The 20,363-nt window shown below is 39.8% G+C and overlaps 1 protein-coding gene across 1 annotated transcript in view; it reads right to left on the bottom strand.

The window, feature by feature from the left end:
- Positions 1 to 17,835, bottom strand: part of MED27 (mediator complex subunit 27) — an 85,671-nt gene extending 67,836 nt beyond the window's left edge. The window contains exons 1-2 of the mRNA XM_058818310.1: positions 17,617 to 17,835; positions 14,856 to 15,000 (exon numbers count right to left, since the gene is read on the bottom strand). Of these exons, the coding sequence (XP_058674293.1) occupies positions 14,856 to 15,000; positions 17,617 to 17,822 (351 nt within the window). The 5' untranslated portion in view covers positions 17,823 to 17,835. The remainder of the gene's footprint in view (positions 1 to 14,855; positions 15,001 to 17,616) is intronic.
- Positions 17,836 to 20,363: the final 2,528 nt, after the last annotated feature.

Below are 20,363 nucleotides of genomic sequence, written 5' to 3'. Positions count from 1 at the left end.
TTCTCTTTTTCTAATGGGTATTTTATTCTGGCAACTGATGGATCATATATTAAACTGTTTCAATTCCAAACAGCATCTGCTGCTACAATTACCAAACTGAAGAAAGAAGGGATATAAAGCTCTGTGATTTGAAGGAAAAACAAGAGAAATAGGCATAAAGTTTACATGACACTAACAATCCCACTGACAGGTTTTTCTGACTTTGCAAACTTCCTTTCACACAGAAGAATTCTTTTATAACCTGACAATTCCCTGTAGCCTGAAAACCTCATGAACATGTCACAGATTTTTGTTTTCAACCTCTCTGAAGTTCCTGCAAAAATCTTTCTAGCCTACTGGTCAGGATGACATCCAACTGCAGACATGAAATTAATAACTACATCTGCAGTACCCTTCTTGAACTACTTCTGCCCTTTACAAGATGCATTGTTTCCCTAAGAACTCTTTTAATGAAGACAAACAAACATCAACAAAGGTTAAAAAAAATAGATTTAACCAACTTGCAAGAAAAGAAAAAGCAAATCACTCAGTCAAGGCATGTTTGACTTTATCAGCCACTGAGAAAACCACAAAGGACGTGCTGCTGCTCCAGTTTGATCATCCAAGTCTCTGGAAACTTTCCCTGGTCCATTATTTATTCAGGAAAAAAACCTTTTCCATCTTTACCATAAGAGTAGTGAACATGAGACATTAGTTTTCCAGACTTCACAGTGGCTGACAAAGCAAAACACAGACTGAATTTAGGCAGCCAGCAGAGCAAGAATCTCTGAAAAAGGGCACCTTAAATAAATGCACAATAAATGTCTCCTCAGCCCACTCAAGCAGAGCCTTCAGCCACTGCTGTATGTCCATGTCTGCTTTAAAAGCAGGTCATGGATGCTTAGAGAAAAGCCACAGACCCTGATTTCCATCCATCTGGGAATTGCTGCATTTTGCAAGTTAGCACATATGAAAATGCACTAAGGACAGTACTCTCTGAGTTCATTTAGGCTCACAGAGTTCTACTCCAAATAACCTTTGTAAAATAGTTAGCATGACCTACAACAGATTTTTTGAAGGAATGTGACTCTTAAAGAGAATCATCTTTCCACGTTCTGCTAACACAACAAAACCCTTTCCATAGCCTGACCATCAGCAAATATGCATTTACTAGCCACAGGAAAAAAAAAATCATAAAGTTACTTTGAAATTTGTTTGAAGATTAGCTAAAAGTATCTGCAATGCTGTAATCTCTGATTTAGGAACAGCTCCCATGCCAATAAAGTCTATTCCATTTTAAACTTCTTCTCTTTTGTTCCATGGAAGATCCACAGAAGTTTATCAGTACAGGAAAAGAGCAAAACTTCATTAATGAAGTCCTATCAAATTGATATAGCAAGAATATGGTTCATGAGGGAACAAACTTTAACAGCAGTGTGTTTTGCTTTATCAACCTAAATTAAACCTCTTTTTCCCCATCAACCCCTTTTTCATTTCAAGACTCTTTTACTCTCCAGGGAAAATTAATTTCACCTGAGCAGGTGAATATTCCATGTCCTGGCTGCTTTTAATTCATGCAACTTTCTATGGCAACACAGTTATTTCACTTGGGCTCTTGCAAAAAATTTAGCAGGAAATTTATTCACCTGTGTGTGCAGATATTGTTGCCTATTACACAGAAATACCACTTTGAAACACCATATTTACAAAACAGAATATTCCAAAGCTGCCTGGTCTCTATGGACATCTGCACAACACCAAGTGCAGCATAAAACAGGAGCAATGAGAAGTTCTTTTGAAGGTCCCACACTTGAAAGGGGCTTTGCTGACTCTGTGCACCTGTGCTGCTCTTTGAAGGGACAGAATCATCCCTGGGATGCATCGGCTCAAGCAATTGCATGGATTGTCTGACAGGACAGGCAGACTGCAGCTCTCCTCACAGCCCTTCCCTGGAACAGAGATTTGTTCCTTCCAAATCCATCAGGTACAGTGAACTCCTCTGTGCTTCAGCTCTTCCAGAGGGAAAGGATTGGCCTGGAGGAAATAACAACTAAGTAGCTCCCTCATCGACAGCAGAAAGCGAGCGCATTGACTTGTGCCCTTTCTGTATTGATGCCCTGGCTGAGTAAATGAAGATGTACAGGGGAAAAGCAAAGAGCACCACAAGCAGGTATGTGACCCAGAAAAGCACAGCAGCAATTTTATATCTTCTTCAATCTTCCTGAAATGTGATTACAGTTGACCTTTAAATCTAGTAGATCAACCAATCGATTCTGCAGGAACAACCCTGTGTGTGATCTAAGAGCAATGCCCATGCTTAAAAAACTTCCTGTGCCTGCCTGGCATAGTCATTTTATTTTGTTGTAAAAGTTACCAAGATTTGTCTGAATTGATTTTACTTGCAAGAAAAACACACCATCAAAACTGCAGCATCAGCAGACACTAAAGGTCTTAGATTCTTGCAGGATGAATGCAATATCAATACAATTAGGATGTATCCATATGAGGCACACAAGAGGGATGAAAAGAAGATGTTTCTAATCTCACTTAATCCTAATGCAGCCCCAAGTCTGCTTTTTTAGACTGTGGGAAAAAAATAAATACAAGGAAAACTACAAAACACTCTAAAGTATTTGCCAGGCAAAACATTGCATTTGGAACGGAAAACATATTTAGCAGCTCTTTAGGAAGTAAAGCTTTAAAGCTTTTTCCTGTTGTGTTGGATGAGAGTTTTATTTCAGCTGATAAATTGTCCTTTAAAAGGAAAAACAACCCAAAAGAGACTTCAGGATGGTGTTTGTCCATAGTGGGCTTGGTGCAATAAGATGCTCATGTGCAGCATCTCCCTCAGATTTCTCTGAGCCCTCACTCTGTAGCAGAATCCCTATTTTATAGTTAGATATTTTACAGATGGAAAAAGACATGCACAACAAAGACACTTGTGAAAACTCATGCAGCAAGTTAAGGCCAGAGGAAAGAGGAGGATGGATCTCTCCAGTCCCATGACAAACTTGGCAATGCTGCTGCTCCCAAAATCTTCATCCTCCCCACCAGAAGTGTTATGGGACATCCACATCACACACTCGTGTTCACAGAGTCAACTACACAGCAAGTTGTTAAGCTGAAAGTTAGCAACTTCACTCCATATTACATGCAGGGTGCCCAAAAGAACCAGAAAATTGGAAATGAAAGGTTAGCTGGTGCTTTATCAGGCACCAGAGAGCTTACAGACCTGATCAGCTCTGTGATCTATGATATTTCTACAAACAGCTTTGGAAGAAGCATTAAATAGTGCAGCCAAAAAAAAAAAAAAAAAAGGGGAAAAAAAGAAAAAATATGGCACTGAGCAAACTGAAAATGCTACACTGAAAATTCTGAAAATACAAGATTTGACTCCAGAGTAAAACTGAAGCAGACGGCAAAGCAGAGAACTTGTTAAGTCTGAGTGCAGAGACAACTGCAGAGAAGACTCTAAATAGAACCCAACTCAAAGCAGATGGGTAGGGCAGGGAACATTAGAATAAAAATCTAACTAATGGTAAAACACACAGGGATGTTTTTTCTCAGAAGAGAAACATCTATCCACCCTCACTGAGGGATAACCTCGGAGGGAGGAGGAAACCATTATTATCTTTTTAACTGCAGCTTATTTGATACAAAAGTGACATTTTCTCTGAATGAGGAATTCTTTTTCCAGAAAGAAAAGCCACCATCTGAAATGAGACAGAGCCCAGTAATGCTGCAGTAGTTGAGAATGTCATGATTTCCATCAGAAAACTGTTTTGCAGAGATCAGGAACAGCTGTTTCAAACTGAATTAGACTAAAACTGGAAACAAGCTGTCAAAACCCAAAAAATATATTTTATACATAAAAGAATGTATTTGATTCAGCTGTTTTATCGTGGTGGTCAGCCAAAAGAGAAATAAAGTAACATTCTGAGATCCAGACGTTGTGGCAAAGACTCTCTCATTTTAACACTCTTTATGTAGATTTATTCCTTTGAGCATTTGGAATAGGAAAAATGTCAAACAGCTCATATCACAGATTCTTGAATATTTTCAAACCATGGGCAGCTTAAAACAGTTTAAAGACACCTGAGGACTCTTGCTGCTCCAGTCCACATTCTCTGCATCTTCCATAGCAGCAACAGGCTGGTACAATAAGGAAAATATTCTGAATCGATGTTGACATGAAAAGACTAAAATAATTCACTTTAACCCACCACTTGTGGGTAATAGCACATGCATCCAGCTCCTTTTTGTGCATACTTGCAGATCCTGGGAGGCTTTTAGTGGGTATTTTCAATATTGATTTCCCTAGGAATTGCAGTTTCATGTAATGAGAAGTAAATACATCTATTTTAGAAAATACTGTAAAATGTCACATCAAGAAACAATTCCTTTGTGTCTAATGGCCCATGCAGTACACAGAGCACCTTAATACTCTGCCACTACCAGTTACAGGAGCTTAGAGAATCCAGATACAACAACTAAATTAATCAAGACTCTGCTGGTTTTGGCTAGAAATATTTGTTGCAAAGCACAACTGTGAAGATCAAAGACCTCTGTGATTTTATTATGTGCTGTAAGATGGAGCCATTACACCCTGCTTGCCAACCAAGTCTGAGGTAATGTTGAAAATACCCTCAGCATTTCAACATGGTCATTACTTCTCATAATGATGATTCATGCTAATTACATTTAAGAAGGATATTAGTTATTCCTGTCAGTTTGTCAGCAGATGGGCTTTTGAAGAAGAGGTATCTGAGAACAAGCAAATTCATGAGCATATAAAAAAAAATGTACACTCTAAGAAATGCATTTTTAACTCTCTAGAAGACCAGGAAATCATGCAACAGCAGCCATGTGCCATTTCTCCTCTCAGATTGCTCACCCAGTCCAGATTTAGGCATTTTAACTCGAGGGTTTAAATTTTCAGCACACACAGAGCAGCTCCAAAGCACGACTGAACGCTTCACACTAAGCCAAGAACTTCACAAAAGAGCACAACAAGGAAACTGCTGCTCAGGATACAGAAACTTTTGATCTTTCTTTGAAAAGATCAAAAATGTGAAAGACTAGCACCTGGTAGAATCAATCAGCTTTCATTAAATCTTCTTTTATTAATTCAGAGGACATCTTTTTCCATACACACTGTAACTGAACAAGTGTCAATGGTTAAAAGATTTATTCATGTTTTCTGTTTCTTCTGCAAGAATCATTACATTCAGGCACTTTAAAATTAGATTAAATGAACTGCTATAAATGCTTGGGCTAATCTTGTATCAGCAAAGGACATGATAACATGTACTGATAAGTGTCTTTATTTCCAGAACTTCAGGATTTGACAGCTCTAGTAGATTTAAATGCTAGCTCATACCAAGAAAATACACCAGCAGGAAATGGGGTTGGGAGTGTAATGATCATATTCTGGTCTCTTCTCTATTTTCCTATCCCAACCATGGCACCACTGAGATTCCAGGAGAGCCAAGACATGGTTCTGGAACTACTCAAGAAGCCTGAGAGCAGGCACAGAGTTACACAGCCTGCAGCTCTTATCCAGCAATGGTCCTGATGCCTGTCCTGGTCATTCAGCTGCTCTGTGTGTGCTGAAAATTTAAGCCCTCAAGTTAAAATGCCTAAATCTGGACTGGGTGAGCAATCTGAGAGGAGAAATGGCACATGGCTGCAGTTGCATGACTGCCTGGCCTTCTAGAGAGTTAAAAATTTATTTCTTGGGGTGTACATTTTTTTTATATGCTCATGAATTTGCTTGTTCTCAGATACCTCTTCTTCAAAAGCCCATTTCACATTTTTCAGCTGTCACACAGCCACAAACCACCACCCTCTGTGCAGGCCAGGATTACTCTTCCCCCACAGGAAAACAAAAATCAGTTTTCATTGATCCCAAGAGAATTCAAGGGTCACCACAGACCCTCTGCTTTGCACACCTCCAACATCAGCAGCTCAGTATTAGTTCCTGCTGAACAAAGAACTGCTGGCACCTTTTTGCCAAATGCACATTTCCACAAAACAGCAACCAGTGGTCAGAAATGAGTTTTGATTATATGCTTACACAGTTCCTTACACAGAATAATCTCAATTTTATTAGCAGTTAAACCATCTCCATGTTTTGTTACTCAATTATCAACTGCATGAGATTAAAATACAGTGGGGAAGAACTGAGCATTGTTTATGTGCAATTCAAGCAAATAAATTCACTGTGAACTGTCTGGGGGGGGGAACTTCAGTAACTTCAAAAGAGAACCCAAAGAAGAACAGAGATGAGAATACTTCTCCATTAAAAAACCCAAATAACAGGCACAATAAAAGACCTGACAACAACAGAAGTAGAGAGCAACAGGGTGACATCATTAAATTTTCCATTTTATTTGATTTTCTCTAGAAGCTACAAAAAATCTTTTCCATATGAAGAATACCTGTGGGAATTTTATCACCTGCATCAGTTATTTTATATTAGTGTTCATATTCCTTGAATGCCCTTCATATGAAGGTCAGAGAATGCTTTACAAACAACTTTTATTTGCCTCAAAGAAAGCAAGAAAGGACATTGAGTCTCTGAAAACATTCTTTGTGCTTTCATGGTGGCACCATCCATAAGATGGTCAGGCTTGCTCACCAGCAGAGTCAGCCTGAGCCATGGAGAGCTGAGGCAGAACTGGAAATTCAAAGCAATGCTGAGGCTTTCTCTCAAAGCTGCTCTTGTTCTGCAGTCCTGAATATTCATCAATTAATCCCCAGACAACATGGATTTCCAGTTCTACTTTGTTGTATTCCTCAGATTCTGCAAGTAAAGCCTTTTCTGCTGCTCTGCTGGCTGTACTGAGTTACCCAGGCCACATTTCTGTGTCTGTGCCTGGCTTAGCTGCACTCAAACTCAACACAGAGCAAGGCAGCTTTAATTTGATTTGATGGCCACGTTATACAACTTAGAAAGAAAAAGTGATCACTGTCTTATAAATTACATATTTGAGCCATCCAGCATGAAATGTATGAGGAGTTCTTGCAGAGGGAAAGGAGTTAGGGGAGGAGGAACCAGGAGTGGGCAGAAGTGTTTTGGTTAAAACAGAGCCACATCAATCATTTCCATCCTGAAATAGGCTAACAGCTAGGACATTAATACTTATCAAAGAAACAGGGGAAAAAACCCACTCATTAGCAAATAAAGGTGTTGCAAAGCATTAAATAATTCCCACCAGCTGACAAGGGGGCTGTGATTTATAATAGTATGTTATTGATAGATCACTTCCCATAATTAGGAAAAGTGAGACTGGTACTGCTTACAGCATTATTTTGATCAGAGCCTTGAAAAATACTGTTGAATAATAACAAACACTAGGCATAACAATAGAAAAACACCATAACATTGCTCTCAGGCTGCTTCAGATTTGAAACAAAATATTCTAAAAAAAATTCAGTAAGAAAGGCAATTCTGCTTGGACACATAACCTTATTTCACAACAGCATCCTGGTGTGAATTATTACTATGATAACTCTGGGAGGATCACAGATATAAAACATTCAAACTATGCAGCAAAAATAAGTCAGAACCAATGGCTAATTATTTCTCATTTTTTAAGCAACAAGTTACTCCTCATAACTCTTCTCTTCCTGAGGAAACAGAGTAACTTCAGTCTACTAAAATGTCAAATAAATTCAACTAACTTCCCTACTAACACAAGTCAGCATATGCAGGAAATTCTCACCTGCCATGATAACTTTCCATGGTGCAAGGAAAAAAAACACACTGGTAATTTTCATTTTCTTCCAGTCACATTATTAGGTGTCAAAACCACTATTATACCTGACAACAAAATAGTTACAATAGCCCTGGCTTGAACTTTTGTCAGAAAGCAACATAAAAATGAAAGGCAAAGAAACAGCCCAAGAGCTGCAGACTGCAGGAACTCACAGCTGAGGAGGGAAGATACATTTCCAAGGAGAAGACAAAACTGATGTTATCCATCCCCAATGCCCCAGGCACTACTTGAGGCAGGATCTCCAGGGAAAACAAGGAGTAGCTGATGATTCTGCCTTTATGTTCCTATTATTGTAAGCTTCCCTGTTTTCCTTATGGTTTTCAGCATTTTCTGCTCTCACTATATTCACTTTATTTTTTAAAACTATCAATGCAGAGCTCAAAGACCGTCTGAAAAATTTCATGTCCCACCTTTTTCCTTCTCCAGTATAACACAGGTGGACTACTGAAATTACATTTTGGTACAAGCACTTTCATCCTCATCACAGCTTTTCCAGGGCTTCTTCCCCCCATCATTATAATATCAAGGATAAATTCCACACTACCTGAATTTTCCATCTCTGGTCACTAAAATCAACCCTGCAATAAGAAAAGTGAGTATTCTCCAAGCAGACAACTGAGCAGTAATTAATAATTGCAGAGTTGGAAGCACAGAGGTAATCAACCTAGTCATACTTTAAAAAAAAAAAAATTAAAAAAACCCTGAACATTAATGCATTAATGTAATTCTGAACAGCAAGGGCATTTCACCAGATATTTGCCCAAAACCACACAGAATTAAAAGCCCATAAAGGACATTTTTCCAGACTGCCAGGCAAACAACATTAGTCACTGGCTATATGATACTTGGCACATGAAAAACATTTCTGCCCAAAGAACCCAATGCACTTGGGACACATTTAGACTAGAAACTCTCCCAAGAAGTAGGTTAAGTGATATTATCCTCTTTTATCTGCACCAAAAATGAGGCACAGTAAAAATGAGTGTGTCCTGTTCAAGGTTACAACAATTAGTGAGAAAAGCAGGAATAGAATCCAAGTGGCCCTGCTCCTATTTTGTGTCCAGTGTACAAAACCCACCAGTCTGTGCCACTCATTTCTCCAGTGACAGGAATATCAATTCCTGTGGCTGATCTGCACAGGAAAGGAGCCCACAGCTGGAGTTCCCAATGCAGCTCCCTCCAGGATGCTCTGATTCTGCTCTTACAAAACAGATTCCACCACAATCTGAGGATCAACACATGTCACAGTATTATAATGCTGCATTTTTGTAGGAAAAAAAGTCCTGAAAGGACATTTTGGCCACCTGCCTGAAATCCCCAAGAAGTACCAACACAATAATCCAATTACATTGTCCATGCTGCTGTAAAACTACAACGAAGTCACAACATTTGAGCACAACAAAAATTCAGAATTAATGTTCCTTGCAATGAACACATCCTTTTCCAATCAAGATGAAGTGATTTTTTTTCCTGTTCTGCAGTGCTTCTCTACTATCATGGTTAACATTTAATGTCATTTATTGTCATTAAACTCAGTATTTGTGTCTAATCAATACTAAGCTACCAAGTGCAGCTGTAACAAGTCTGGTCTTTCTCTACATGCTCTATTGATTGATTTTTTTTGAGCCCTACAATAAACACAATTTATACAAATAATTTATCAGGGAACATATCAAAATAATTTAATAAACAAAACCTATCTATACCTTTTCTCTTCAGTCATGTGACAGAAAATCATTTTAACTCATTAATGGTAATCTTAACAGTTCGATTTTAAATTTATGTAAAAACAAGAGGAAGCTATGAAGCAACAAATTTAAATCCAAATATTTTTAGCCTATTTGCACATGCAGATCAACAGTAATTTTTTTTCATTTTGTAATTGCCAGCATATTACTTTCAAATAAATTTATGACAACTCCTGTCCAGTTGTGTTCACTTAGAAAAGTTATAATGCAGATATTATAAAGTTTATCCAAGTTGCCAGAATAATCTTTTCACAGATGAGTAAATTAAATAATTTGATGTAATTTCTGATTCCTAAAAAGTTACAAAGTCAGAAAAGTTGATTTTTTGCTTCCTGCTTGAAGCAGCAGAAAACAGCCTTCCCAAACACGTGGTTATCACATTTTGTAAGCAGCATCTCATGAAGATAAAACAATACCACCACCCCTCACACACCCCCACACGTGGGTTCAACGAGAGTTGGAACTGGAGTAAAGCACATGGATAAATGCAGCTCTGAAAACAGCAGGGGATACAACATGGTACTTCAGTGAAGTTAAAAACCAAGGAAAAAATTTAAAATAACATCACCTGTTCAAGACTACAATTGCACTCAATTTCCTCACCTGTACTGCTGTTAATAAAATAATTTGAAGGTCTGAACACAAACCCTTCAGTGCAAAGGAAGGGGGAGAAGCAAAGATGACTTGCAGACTATTTTTACTTGAGCAAGTGAACTCAGCTGATGCTGCTGTCACTCAGGAATGCAGGGGAGACTGAGTTTGCTGCTCTCCAGCAAACACAGCTTTCCTTCACTGAAAGTAATTCTGGTTTGGGAGTTGATCCATTCTGCACACACCCTTCACCTAAACAAACAAGCAAAAAACCTCTACAGTGGTTGAAGCTCAAGTGTGGGCCATGAACTACTTAACAGCATCCCAGCAAGAAAGGGGAAACCTGCCCAAAAAAGCATTTTCCTTGCTCAGTGGACATAAAATACATTTATTTTCTGTTCCAGTGGAAACCCCTTACCAGGCACTGCCTCGGGCACCCGCAGGGCGAGGGCATAGAACACTTCACCAAGGACAAAGGATGAGCCAGGGCACACTGCAGGCCATAAATAACCTCAGTGAAGCTGCAGATGGATAAACCCACAGTTTGTACCACTCAAAGAATGAGCTGACACTCCTGGGCTCCAAAAACCTGCTCTGACCTCCAGCATTACTGTAGCTGGATCAAGTCACCACACCACCAAAAGCTTCAGTGAACATTTCATGTGTGGGGAAGTATGACATTGGATTAATCACAGCACCAACAAGCATCTTCTCCCCCTACAAAACCTCTTTGTTGCCCAGTATTGAAAACAAATATTGAGAAACAGGCAGTTGCTTAGTAAAGGAAGCTGATATTCATGAGTTGGTGGTCTCATCTCCTGCAGGAAACAAGCAGCTCTGGGAACAGGGAAGGGTGGCACAAGAGCCCTGGCACAAAAGTGTCCTGAAGAGCAAGAGGAGAGTTCTTACAGTATCTACCACAAATCACATCTCTTAAAAAAACCCAAAAAAACCAACAAAACTCAATCAGTATCTCAGTCTAGAAACTGACTTTCAAAACTTCCTTTAATCTAAGCTTAGCTGATGCCTTCTGCTCCCTGGTGATAAATTCCAAGATAATGCAAGGAGCAGGCAGCTGGTAATGAGGGACAAGGCAGAGCCTCTGCAGACCCAGTGTGACTGCTCCAGGCAGCATCAGGGCTCACACACCCTGACCAGGAGCCCTCCTGGCTGCTGCTGTCAGCTCAGATTGCTCCTGCTCAGACACAGCAGTATATTACCAAATAAAAAAAAATCAACTGCCAAGATGCACATAACTCCTAAACCCAGAATTCAAGTGCAATGACTCAACAGAGACAGTCCATGAGAAAAACAACTACTGCTATCTACACACATCCTGTCTTACCCATAATAATCTCTCTGCATTAACCTTGCAGAATGATAGCTCATTTTTACCTTATCTAATATTATATCTTCAGTATTACATTAGAGGTACATATGGATCCTTCTGGGAAACAGCACTTCAATTGTAATAAAGATAACTTCTTTTCTTAAATAAAATTGAAGAGGAGAGGAAAAGAAATTTATCAACTAGACCTAAATACTGTTCCATGGCTACTCCATGTCTCCATGCACCCCACAGGCAGCAAAGTAAATCACTTCCATGATTTCTACTATTTATGATACATAAAATAGGTTAAAGCAAAGAAGAAAAACCACTTAGCTGTTACTTGCAATAAAATAAACTTCCTGTGTTTTTCAGTTATGGCTTGGTGAGAGCTGTAAACACCTGAAAAAGGAAAGTTCTTTTACAGCTGTGTGTGTATGCAATTAATGCATTTGACAAGCTGTTGTGTTCCCAAACAGCTGCTTCCATTACACAGACAACTTTACCATCTGCAAAACTATTGGATAAACTACAGTAAGTAAATATCAGGAGAGCAGGTGCTCATAAATAACAAACGCTGCCAAGATAACACACTTCTGTAAGGGAACTTTTCATTCTTCCCCCTGGACTTCTTCTTACTCCTGGAGCAGGTAAACTCACAATTAGAAATGGAGGAACCAGTGCTGTGACCCACAGAAGCATTAAAAAAAGGTTCAGGGCAAGAAGCTGTGAAATCACAATTAAATGTAGCTCATCTCTACTGCCCTCAGCCAAAGGGGTCAGTAAATCTACACCTGAAAGAGGGTCCTTTCCAAATACATAAAAGCTACAAGAATTCATCATGGTAAACAAACCAAACCAGTGCCAGCTTAGTCTCATCTCCTGTGTCAACACTCCCATTTAAACACAGCATTTTCCATTTATGTCTGTGACTATGATCTTCACTCCATTTCACATCCAGTACTGCTACTTTAACCAAAAACTTGTCCATGCATCCAAGACCAGAACAAAATCAGGCATTTGCTGGACCCAGCATCAAAACAAAGCTGCAAACAGAAAGAACCAGCTATTCTAACATCCAGTACCTCATGAACCACAGGACAGTGCTTTGATATACTGAATACTTAATTTGCTTCTCATAGGTAGCCCAGTTATTACCAACTTTACTGATTATTGTCCTCAAAGTGACTTTTAACAGTCTCCTCATGTCTTAAAAATAAGCAGAATGCACTGAGACATGCAGCACAGTCTGTGCACTCATTTTCCTTGTATTTCATGAACGTTCTTTTGGAATGGCACCACAGCCCCAGAAGTCTCCTCCCCTGGCAGCCATGGGGCTGTTCATGCCATCAGTAATGCATGAACAATCAAAGGCAGAGGAAAATGCCCTTATCTCAGCTCATCAAAAATACAAGCAGGCAAGCCACAAAGGGGTCACAAATTAAAAATTAAATGCAGGCAGATCTAAAGTGTATTGACAGACCATCACTTCGAAACCATCCCTGAGAAGCAGCTGGAAACAGGAGACACATAATAAGAATCGAAGGCAGCCAGAAGAAGTAATGAAATAACTCTTATTCCAGAAGTGTATTTAGCAATGAAGAATTAAGCAGGAACAGAGGGCTCTGTGGTGGTAAAGCCAGCAGCTCACACCCTCACACAGGCAACACATTTCCTGCAACTTAGCCAGTGTTCTTCTCTTTTCTCTGTTGTCTCTGACTTCAGTTTCACAGCTAAAATAAAAGGTACTGCTCTTCTCCTGCAACATTTCATTGTGAATATGAGTGCACAGGATACTGAAACTTCCAGCTTCTTGAAATCAGAATCCAGGATTACAAAAAATTGCTCTTCAAAGCTCCATAACACTCTAAGTTAATAAAAAACTACATTAGAACAGCTCTGTAAAGCTATTTCATTACTGCCTGAGTTTACCCTGATAATGACCTAAAGAAGTAATTAAATCCCTGAAGACTTAACTGCATTACAAGTTTATAAGTTTTCCTACTTTTACTTTTGCTGAAAGTAGCAAATTAATTATTCTTTCTTCCGTGCCAATAGTCAGCTGCTAACAGCAAGGGATACAAGCAAACATGTAATATTTTCTCAATTACTAAATACCCACTTAAAATTTTTTCCTGTCCCCCTTTTTTCCAATCATACCAAATTTCTCTTAATGTCAAATCCTGCTGATTTTAAAAAACAGATATTTGTATTCTGACCCATTACTGTACCAACATTACTGTGGTATTCATACAAACATTATTGCAGAATCCTATCTTAAGTCTGAATAATATTAGAATGGTTGGCTCAATGTATAACAAGAATTTGCCTACAAAGTATTTGTGCACTCTCAAAGTCTTCCTGGCTCACGTATCATAATAAATAATTTAAAGTGGAACTATTTCTTTTAATGCTCTAAATATTTTCAGATTTATTATTCCTGCTTACCCTGCTGTCTTGCATAAGGGTATTAAAAGCTACAACTCTGACTACACTTACTACTAATAATTATTGTAACAGAAATTAATCCAGCTTTTATATTTCTTAACAGCTGATAGTATTCCAAACATAACTTTAAGAAAGCTTTTAAATACTTACTCATCTTCATACTTCTATAAAAAGTAATAGGCATGCTCAAAAAAATCAGGATGGGAACAGGCAACCTGAAATATAACAGTGCTCAGAGGCCAGCAAGAATTGGAATGCCATGTTTACGTACTCAAGAAAATTAGGTGAGGAAAGGAGTATTTTTTGACCTACAAGTAGATTGGTTCAGGGTACAAAAGGAAACATACCTACCCAAATCCTACACATATTCAATATACAGGTTTATGAAACTGAATTATGCTGTTGAGAAAGAAGCTTTTTTCAGCAAAACCAAATTTTTTAAATGTAAAAGACTACATTAATATTATCTGCCTTTTTTCTTTTACTTAAAATTCAATGCCATACATATGATATTAAAACAAGAGGGATGCCAAAGCTGCTGAATACAAAGCTGCTTTTGAGACCGTGGGCAGAAAATGGTAGGGAAAAAGCTTCAAGATTTCTGATGATGAGAACTTCCCTAGAGGACTTTTTCCTAGAAATAATTTGGAGGTGACATAAGCTGTTGATTCTCTGTTCTAATATCCCACTGCAGTGTTTGCTGCCAGATGCAAGGACACAACATACTTTTAATTTATATCTACATAAGATGCTAAACGTGGAAATGCTTGGGAGCTAATACCCCCTTTGAGATCAAGGGCACACCTTGGTATCACAGAAAAGCCTCCTCTTAATTAAAGCAACATTTTATCCTTGAAAGTACATTTAGGTATGCATTACGCTCCTCAAGTGTAAAAAATTCAGCTCTTAACACTCAGAAGTCAGCTGTATGGCCAATGCAATGGGAATTCACAACTCAGTCACCCAGGTGTGCTTTGTTACCTTGTTTGACCATTTGTAGGCCTGCAGGAGCTGGCTGTACAGGGGGGTTTTGTCCTGCACAGGGTCAAGGCTCAGGAGCCCACTGTTGTGCAGGGGGTGGTTCTCTGAGGGCTTCCCAACGAGGTTGCTCAGACGTTCCAGTTCCCTGGGAGGAAGCAGAAGGGCAATTTCAGAGTCAGAGCTGGGAATCACAGATGTGCAATCCTCCACGGACAGCAGCACGCACCAATTCTATTTTAGTAGCTAAATGAGTTTTAAATATGTCCCAAATTTGATTTAAAACATAATCCCTCTTCTTACCCGAACAATTTGAAGCAGTCTGTTGGCTGTTAAGCTCAGTTCTTCTTTGGAAAGAAAGTACAAGTCAAGAGTCTTTGAAAACAACCCGGGAAGAGTCAGACTATGGCAGGTCCTACTCACAACCCAGGCCACCTCCTCAGAAACCACAAAATTCTGATTTCAGCACTGCCTGCAATACTAGAAGTTATTTTTTTACCCACCAAGCAAACAGATGCCTCATCATTTCATTAAACTCCAAATTAACATTGTCCTCATATAAATACACACAAGAACTGGTATTAGTCCTAAGCCTGGAGACAATCCTGCAAAGGCTGTGATTACTCTAATCAAGTATCTGCCTTCCAAGTTCTCAGGATCTTCTGATTTGCATGAACAATTTGTATATCTGTAGTGTAAAATACTCAAATGAAGCATAATAAGCACCATTTTCCCATGAAAAACTCCCTCACTGTGAAATGATCTATCATTGCTTCATATCTCATTTGTCAAACACAACATTTAATCATAACAAAAGTTAAGCAATTTTTCAAACTTGCATTAATCAGCTGTAGAAGAAAGGCTGGCCACTTTGCACAGATATAAAAAGCAGTTTTTCAAGTGACATGACTAAAGTGCTTTTCCTTTTGACTGCCCAGTGCTACACCCAAGTCTGAACTTCAGAAGCTACACTAAATTAAATGCAGCACTCAAAAGGCAGCTTGTGAAAACATCTGCAAAGAGAAATCCAAAATATCTCCATTTACATTTAAGAAAGGTTACAAAAATAAACTCCCAACAATCAGGGAACTGACAGTTAAAAGACTTCCAGACTTCACTAACACAAAATTCTCCTTTATTAATCATCATTCCTTGAAGTTTTCATGGCCTACATTCTTTCCAATCCTCTGGTGCTGTGAACACTTGCAAATCTGCTTAATACCCCTTGACAGAAGAATACAATAAAACAAGTGTGACTAGGCATAATAACTGAGGATTTGCTGAACAGAGATACAAGTCAATATTTTCACTACATAAAAGTGCACTGGTAATATTAACTTCAGCACACCTTGGAGAATTCCCTTGCTCCTTTAACAGGCCAGTTCATGGAATACCCTGGGGTGGAAGGGACCCACAAGGATGCAATTCCAGCTCCTGAGTTGTTATTTATTATTGTCTGGGAGGCAGATTTTGGGGTTATACAGATTACTCTTTAGGAGGCCACAGAGGCAAGAAGGAGAACCAAAGGAACAGATCAGCTTCCATGGAGCAAACTGTGAGGCCTTGAAAACTGAAAACCAAAGGGATAAAACACCTACTTCTACAGCTGGGTACAGCATCATTAATGAGAAGGGTTATCCACCACCCTTCCCCAACAGAAGAGAAGGGGGTAACAACATTAGCATGATCACAGCTAAAAAATCAGCAAGGCCTTGTAATTGACAAGAAAGAAATTCTCATAGCTAAAAATCAGCAAGGCCTTGTAACTGACAAGAAAGAAATTCTCAAATCAGCAAGGCCTTGTAATTGACAAGAAAGAAATTCTCACAGCTAAAAATCAGCAAGGCCTTGTAACTGACAAGAAAGAAATTCTCAAATCAGCAAGGCCTTGTAATTGACAAGAAAGAAATTCACGTACACAAGACCCTGAAGTAGAAGATGTCCTGGGAAAGGGTGGTTGAACACCTGGGGACACCTCCCTGGACAGTGCTGATGGTCCCAGGAGAATCAACCAAACCCAACCCAGCGGTGGAACCAACAAGGACAATCATTGTGTCAGTGAGGTTGGAAAACACTTTATTATCGTTAACTCCAACCATAAACCTCACATTGCTGAGTCCACCACTACACCTTGCCCCTAAGTGTACACAAAGTTCTCAGTTCCTGTGTCTGTGTAGGAGTTTTCAACTTAAATACACAAAATTGCTGAATGAAACTGTGTGTCCACCTCTCTCTTCTGCCCATAACTTTCCTCCTCGTCTTCAGCCTCAGCAGTTTGTCTCTACTTACAAAAAACACACCTGCTGGCACTAAGCAGCTACACTTACCTGGGATAACTTTCCAGCCTGACAAGTTTTGGTAGTAAAGCGATCATTCTTGAACCCCTTAGATGCTACTGTACCTAGAAAGCGTCTTAATTTTTAATAAAAAGCTTTAGATATAGAGATAAATCTCCCTGCAGCTGAACACCTTCACCTTGTCAATGCAACCCCACCGACAGGTCCTTCGTGAAAACAAAATGACAACAAAAACCAGGTAAATATAATAAGCATATTGAACTATTTGGAGACTCTGGAGCAGAACCCCCACGAAGGTGTTAACGCGTACGGTGCTGGGGGGGAAACAAACCGAAGCATTTTCGCATTTATTTGCCTAAAACTTTGCCGTGGAGTGAGAACGGCCCCGCCGGGCGCTGAGAGGAGCCAGGACAGCCCGGGACCCCCTCCCTGCCCACCGGGGCTGCCCCGCCGGGGCCGCTGCTCACCCCAGGTCGCGGCTGACGGAGTGCAGGCTCTCCTGGAAGGCGGCCACGAAGCCCTTCTCGCGGCCCTCCAGGGTCTCCTTGTTGCGCATCCCATCCTTGAGGCAGTCGAAGACCCTGGTGACGCTGGAGCGCAGCGCCTGGATGGCGGCGATGGCCTGCGAAAACGCCTCCAGGTTCACGCCGGGGCTCAGCGCCCCATCCGCCATCTTGGCCGGCGCCGCCGGCCTCGCCGCGCCGCCGCGGTGCACGCTGGGAAATGTAGTCCCGGCATGTGTGGGAGCGGCCGGGTGTTGATCGCCACGAAGCGATTTTTAAAAAATTTTCTCTTTTCCTGGGTCGCTTAAATGAAAAATATGTATTTTATGATTGGCCTTTCGCAAATATTAAAATGAATGTTATATGTGTTGTGTTAGAAAGTAATGCTGTGTTAATTCTCTTAAGTAGCGGGTTAAATATTGTTTTAGGTTATAAGAAAATGCTAAAATAGAAACTATGCTATGTAGGATACTTGTTTGTCTAGACAAAGGACTGGCACTGAGATAGCAGTCACATGACACCTACATCTTTCAGCCAAAGAGAATTTATTGTTCCATTATCAGGAGAAATGAACTTCTTCCCACCTCGCTTGGGCAGGATGACGCCATTAGGATTCAGAGGAAGAAATTGACACTGACCAGACAGAATCCTGTGTTTGAATGGAATTTATGCATCATGTATGAGGTGTATGAATACGCAACAGGCTGTTGTTTTTAAGGGTTAATCCTCTGCTAACATGTGTCCTTTTTCAAGCCCAGAAAAAGGTACCTGGACGTTCGTAACTCTTTGTTTCTATTGTCTCATATTGCCCTAATTCAAATTGTCCAAATTATTACTCTAATTGTATTACTATTTTTATAACCATTTTATTACTATTAAACTTTTAAAATTTTAAAAACGATTGGTGTTTTTCACACTTAGGTCAACAATCACGGAGTTGGCAAGGCTGGAAGAGCCCTGTGAAATCATGGGATTTGCTCAGCTGGATAGAGCATGGTGCTAATAATGCCAGGATTGCGAGTTCCTGTGTGGGTCATTTACTTGAGAATTGGACTTGATGATCCTTGTGTGTTCCTTTCAGTTTGGAATATTCTGTGAATCTGTAAATCATCAATTCTAACCATCCACCCAGTACTGCTACCATAACCCCTAAACCACATCGCCCTGTGCCACGTCCAGATGCCTGGAATCACAAAATTACAGAATCATGGAATCACAGAATATCCTGAGCTGGAACAGACTCAAGGATCATCAAGTCCAGCCCCTGGCCCTGCACAGACACTCCAACAACCCCATCATGTTATCCAAACATCCTGGAGCTCTGGCAGCCCCGGGGCCGTGCCCATTCCCTTGGGACCCTGGGCAGTGCTCGGCATCCTCTGGGGAAGAACCTTGTCCTAAATCCAATCTAAACCTCCCCTGACACAGCTCCTGAAAGCACTTCAGGAGTGCTTTCACAGCATTGAACAGTACTGGTTTGATTTTGTAGGAGCTGCTTGTGTTTCTCAGGCCACTGCCAGCTCTTTTCACCCTCAGAATGCAGCTAAAATAAATAGAGCTAAAGTAAATGAAGCACTGCACAGGCCAATAGTCACACCACACAAAGTAAACTGCAGCACAGGGAAGGGTCCTTTGTTTTCTCAGCTTCTAAAGTAAATAACAACCCCTTTCATAAAGGTATTAATTAAATTCAGTAAAATCCACACAGATTCTTCAGCCATGGGAGATCTTTCTGTATGTAAAATGGAAATGAATACAACAAGGAACAGCCAAGGTGTCAGTGGCCAAGTGAAGCGAAGCTTCGCCCTCCACTCGGTGACACTTTCTGTCTGTCAAGTGATGGATTCTGAAAATTGTACCCAATCAATTAAATGTTCTCAGAACACCATGTGAGGTATTGGAAAGTGAAGCCCTATTACTTAGCATGAAGAATGAGAAAATGAAAGGGCTGCGGTTCCTCTTGAGCTGAGGGATGCTGTTCTGTCTGAGCACTGGGGTAAAGCAAACCTGGAAGCAATATAGGCTGAAGCAATGGAGTTCAGCCTACTCAGCCAGGGAAATACATAGCAGTGTGCTTCAAAGAATCAGCAACAGACTGAGCACACTTAGTAAAGTAAATAGGAACAAGGTAGGAATAGTTCTTTGTGTTAAAAAATACTGAATCAAAGAAAAGCAACCAGAAGCAGAAAGGACAGGACTATCTCAGCCAGACCAGCAACCTAAACTGTTTATGGATCTGTAATGGTAGTTATTTTAAACATAAAATTCCTTTCTTTGGATTAAACTAGATTGATCAAGAAAGTATTGTGTTATTAGGGAATACTTGCAGCCTGAGAGATCATTCCTGCATGACTTGTTTTTTTTTCTTCCCAACAAAGTTCAGACTCTCAGTGCACATTGCAGATGTCTGTAACTTATTTTATGTGTTATTACTTGGAAGTGGATGATTCTTTTCTATTTAATAGTTACTATTTTAAAACATATATTCCTACATGTCAATACTGCATTTATTTTAATTATCTCCAAAAGCCCTGTCATTGTGGTGCCCAAATGCAAGGAGTTCTGATTTCACATCCTACCTGGAACAGCAAAAAACGTTTGACAGTTGTTTTACTATTTTTAAACAAACGACAAAACAGTGGCCTAAAAACAAACCCATAAATATATAAAGAACCATTTGGAACTTGCCCCTATAGAACAAAGTGCACCAC

The sequence above is a fragment of the Ammospiza caudacuta genome, chromosome 21 (assembly GCF_027887145.1).
Source record: "Ammospiza caudacuta isolate bAmmCau1 chromosome 21, bAmmCau1.pri, whole genome shotgun sequence".
Lineage (NCBI taxonomy): Eukaryota > Metazoa > Chordata > Aves > Passeriformes > Passerellidae > Ammospiza > Ammospiza caudacuta.
This window is presented reverse-complemented; position numbering and strand designations above follow the sequence as displayed.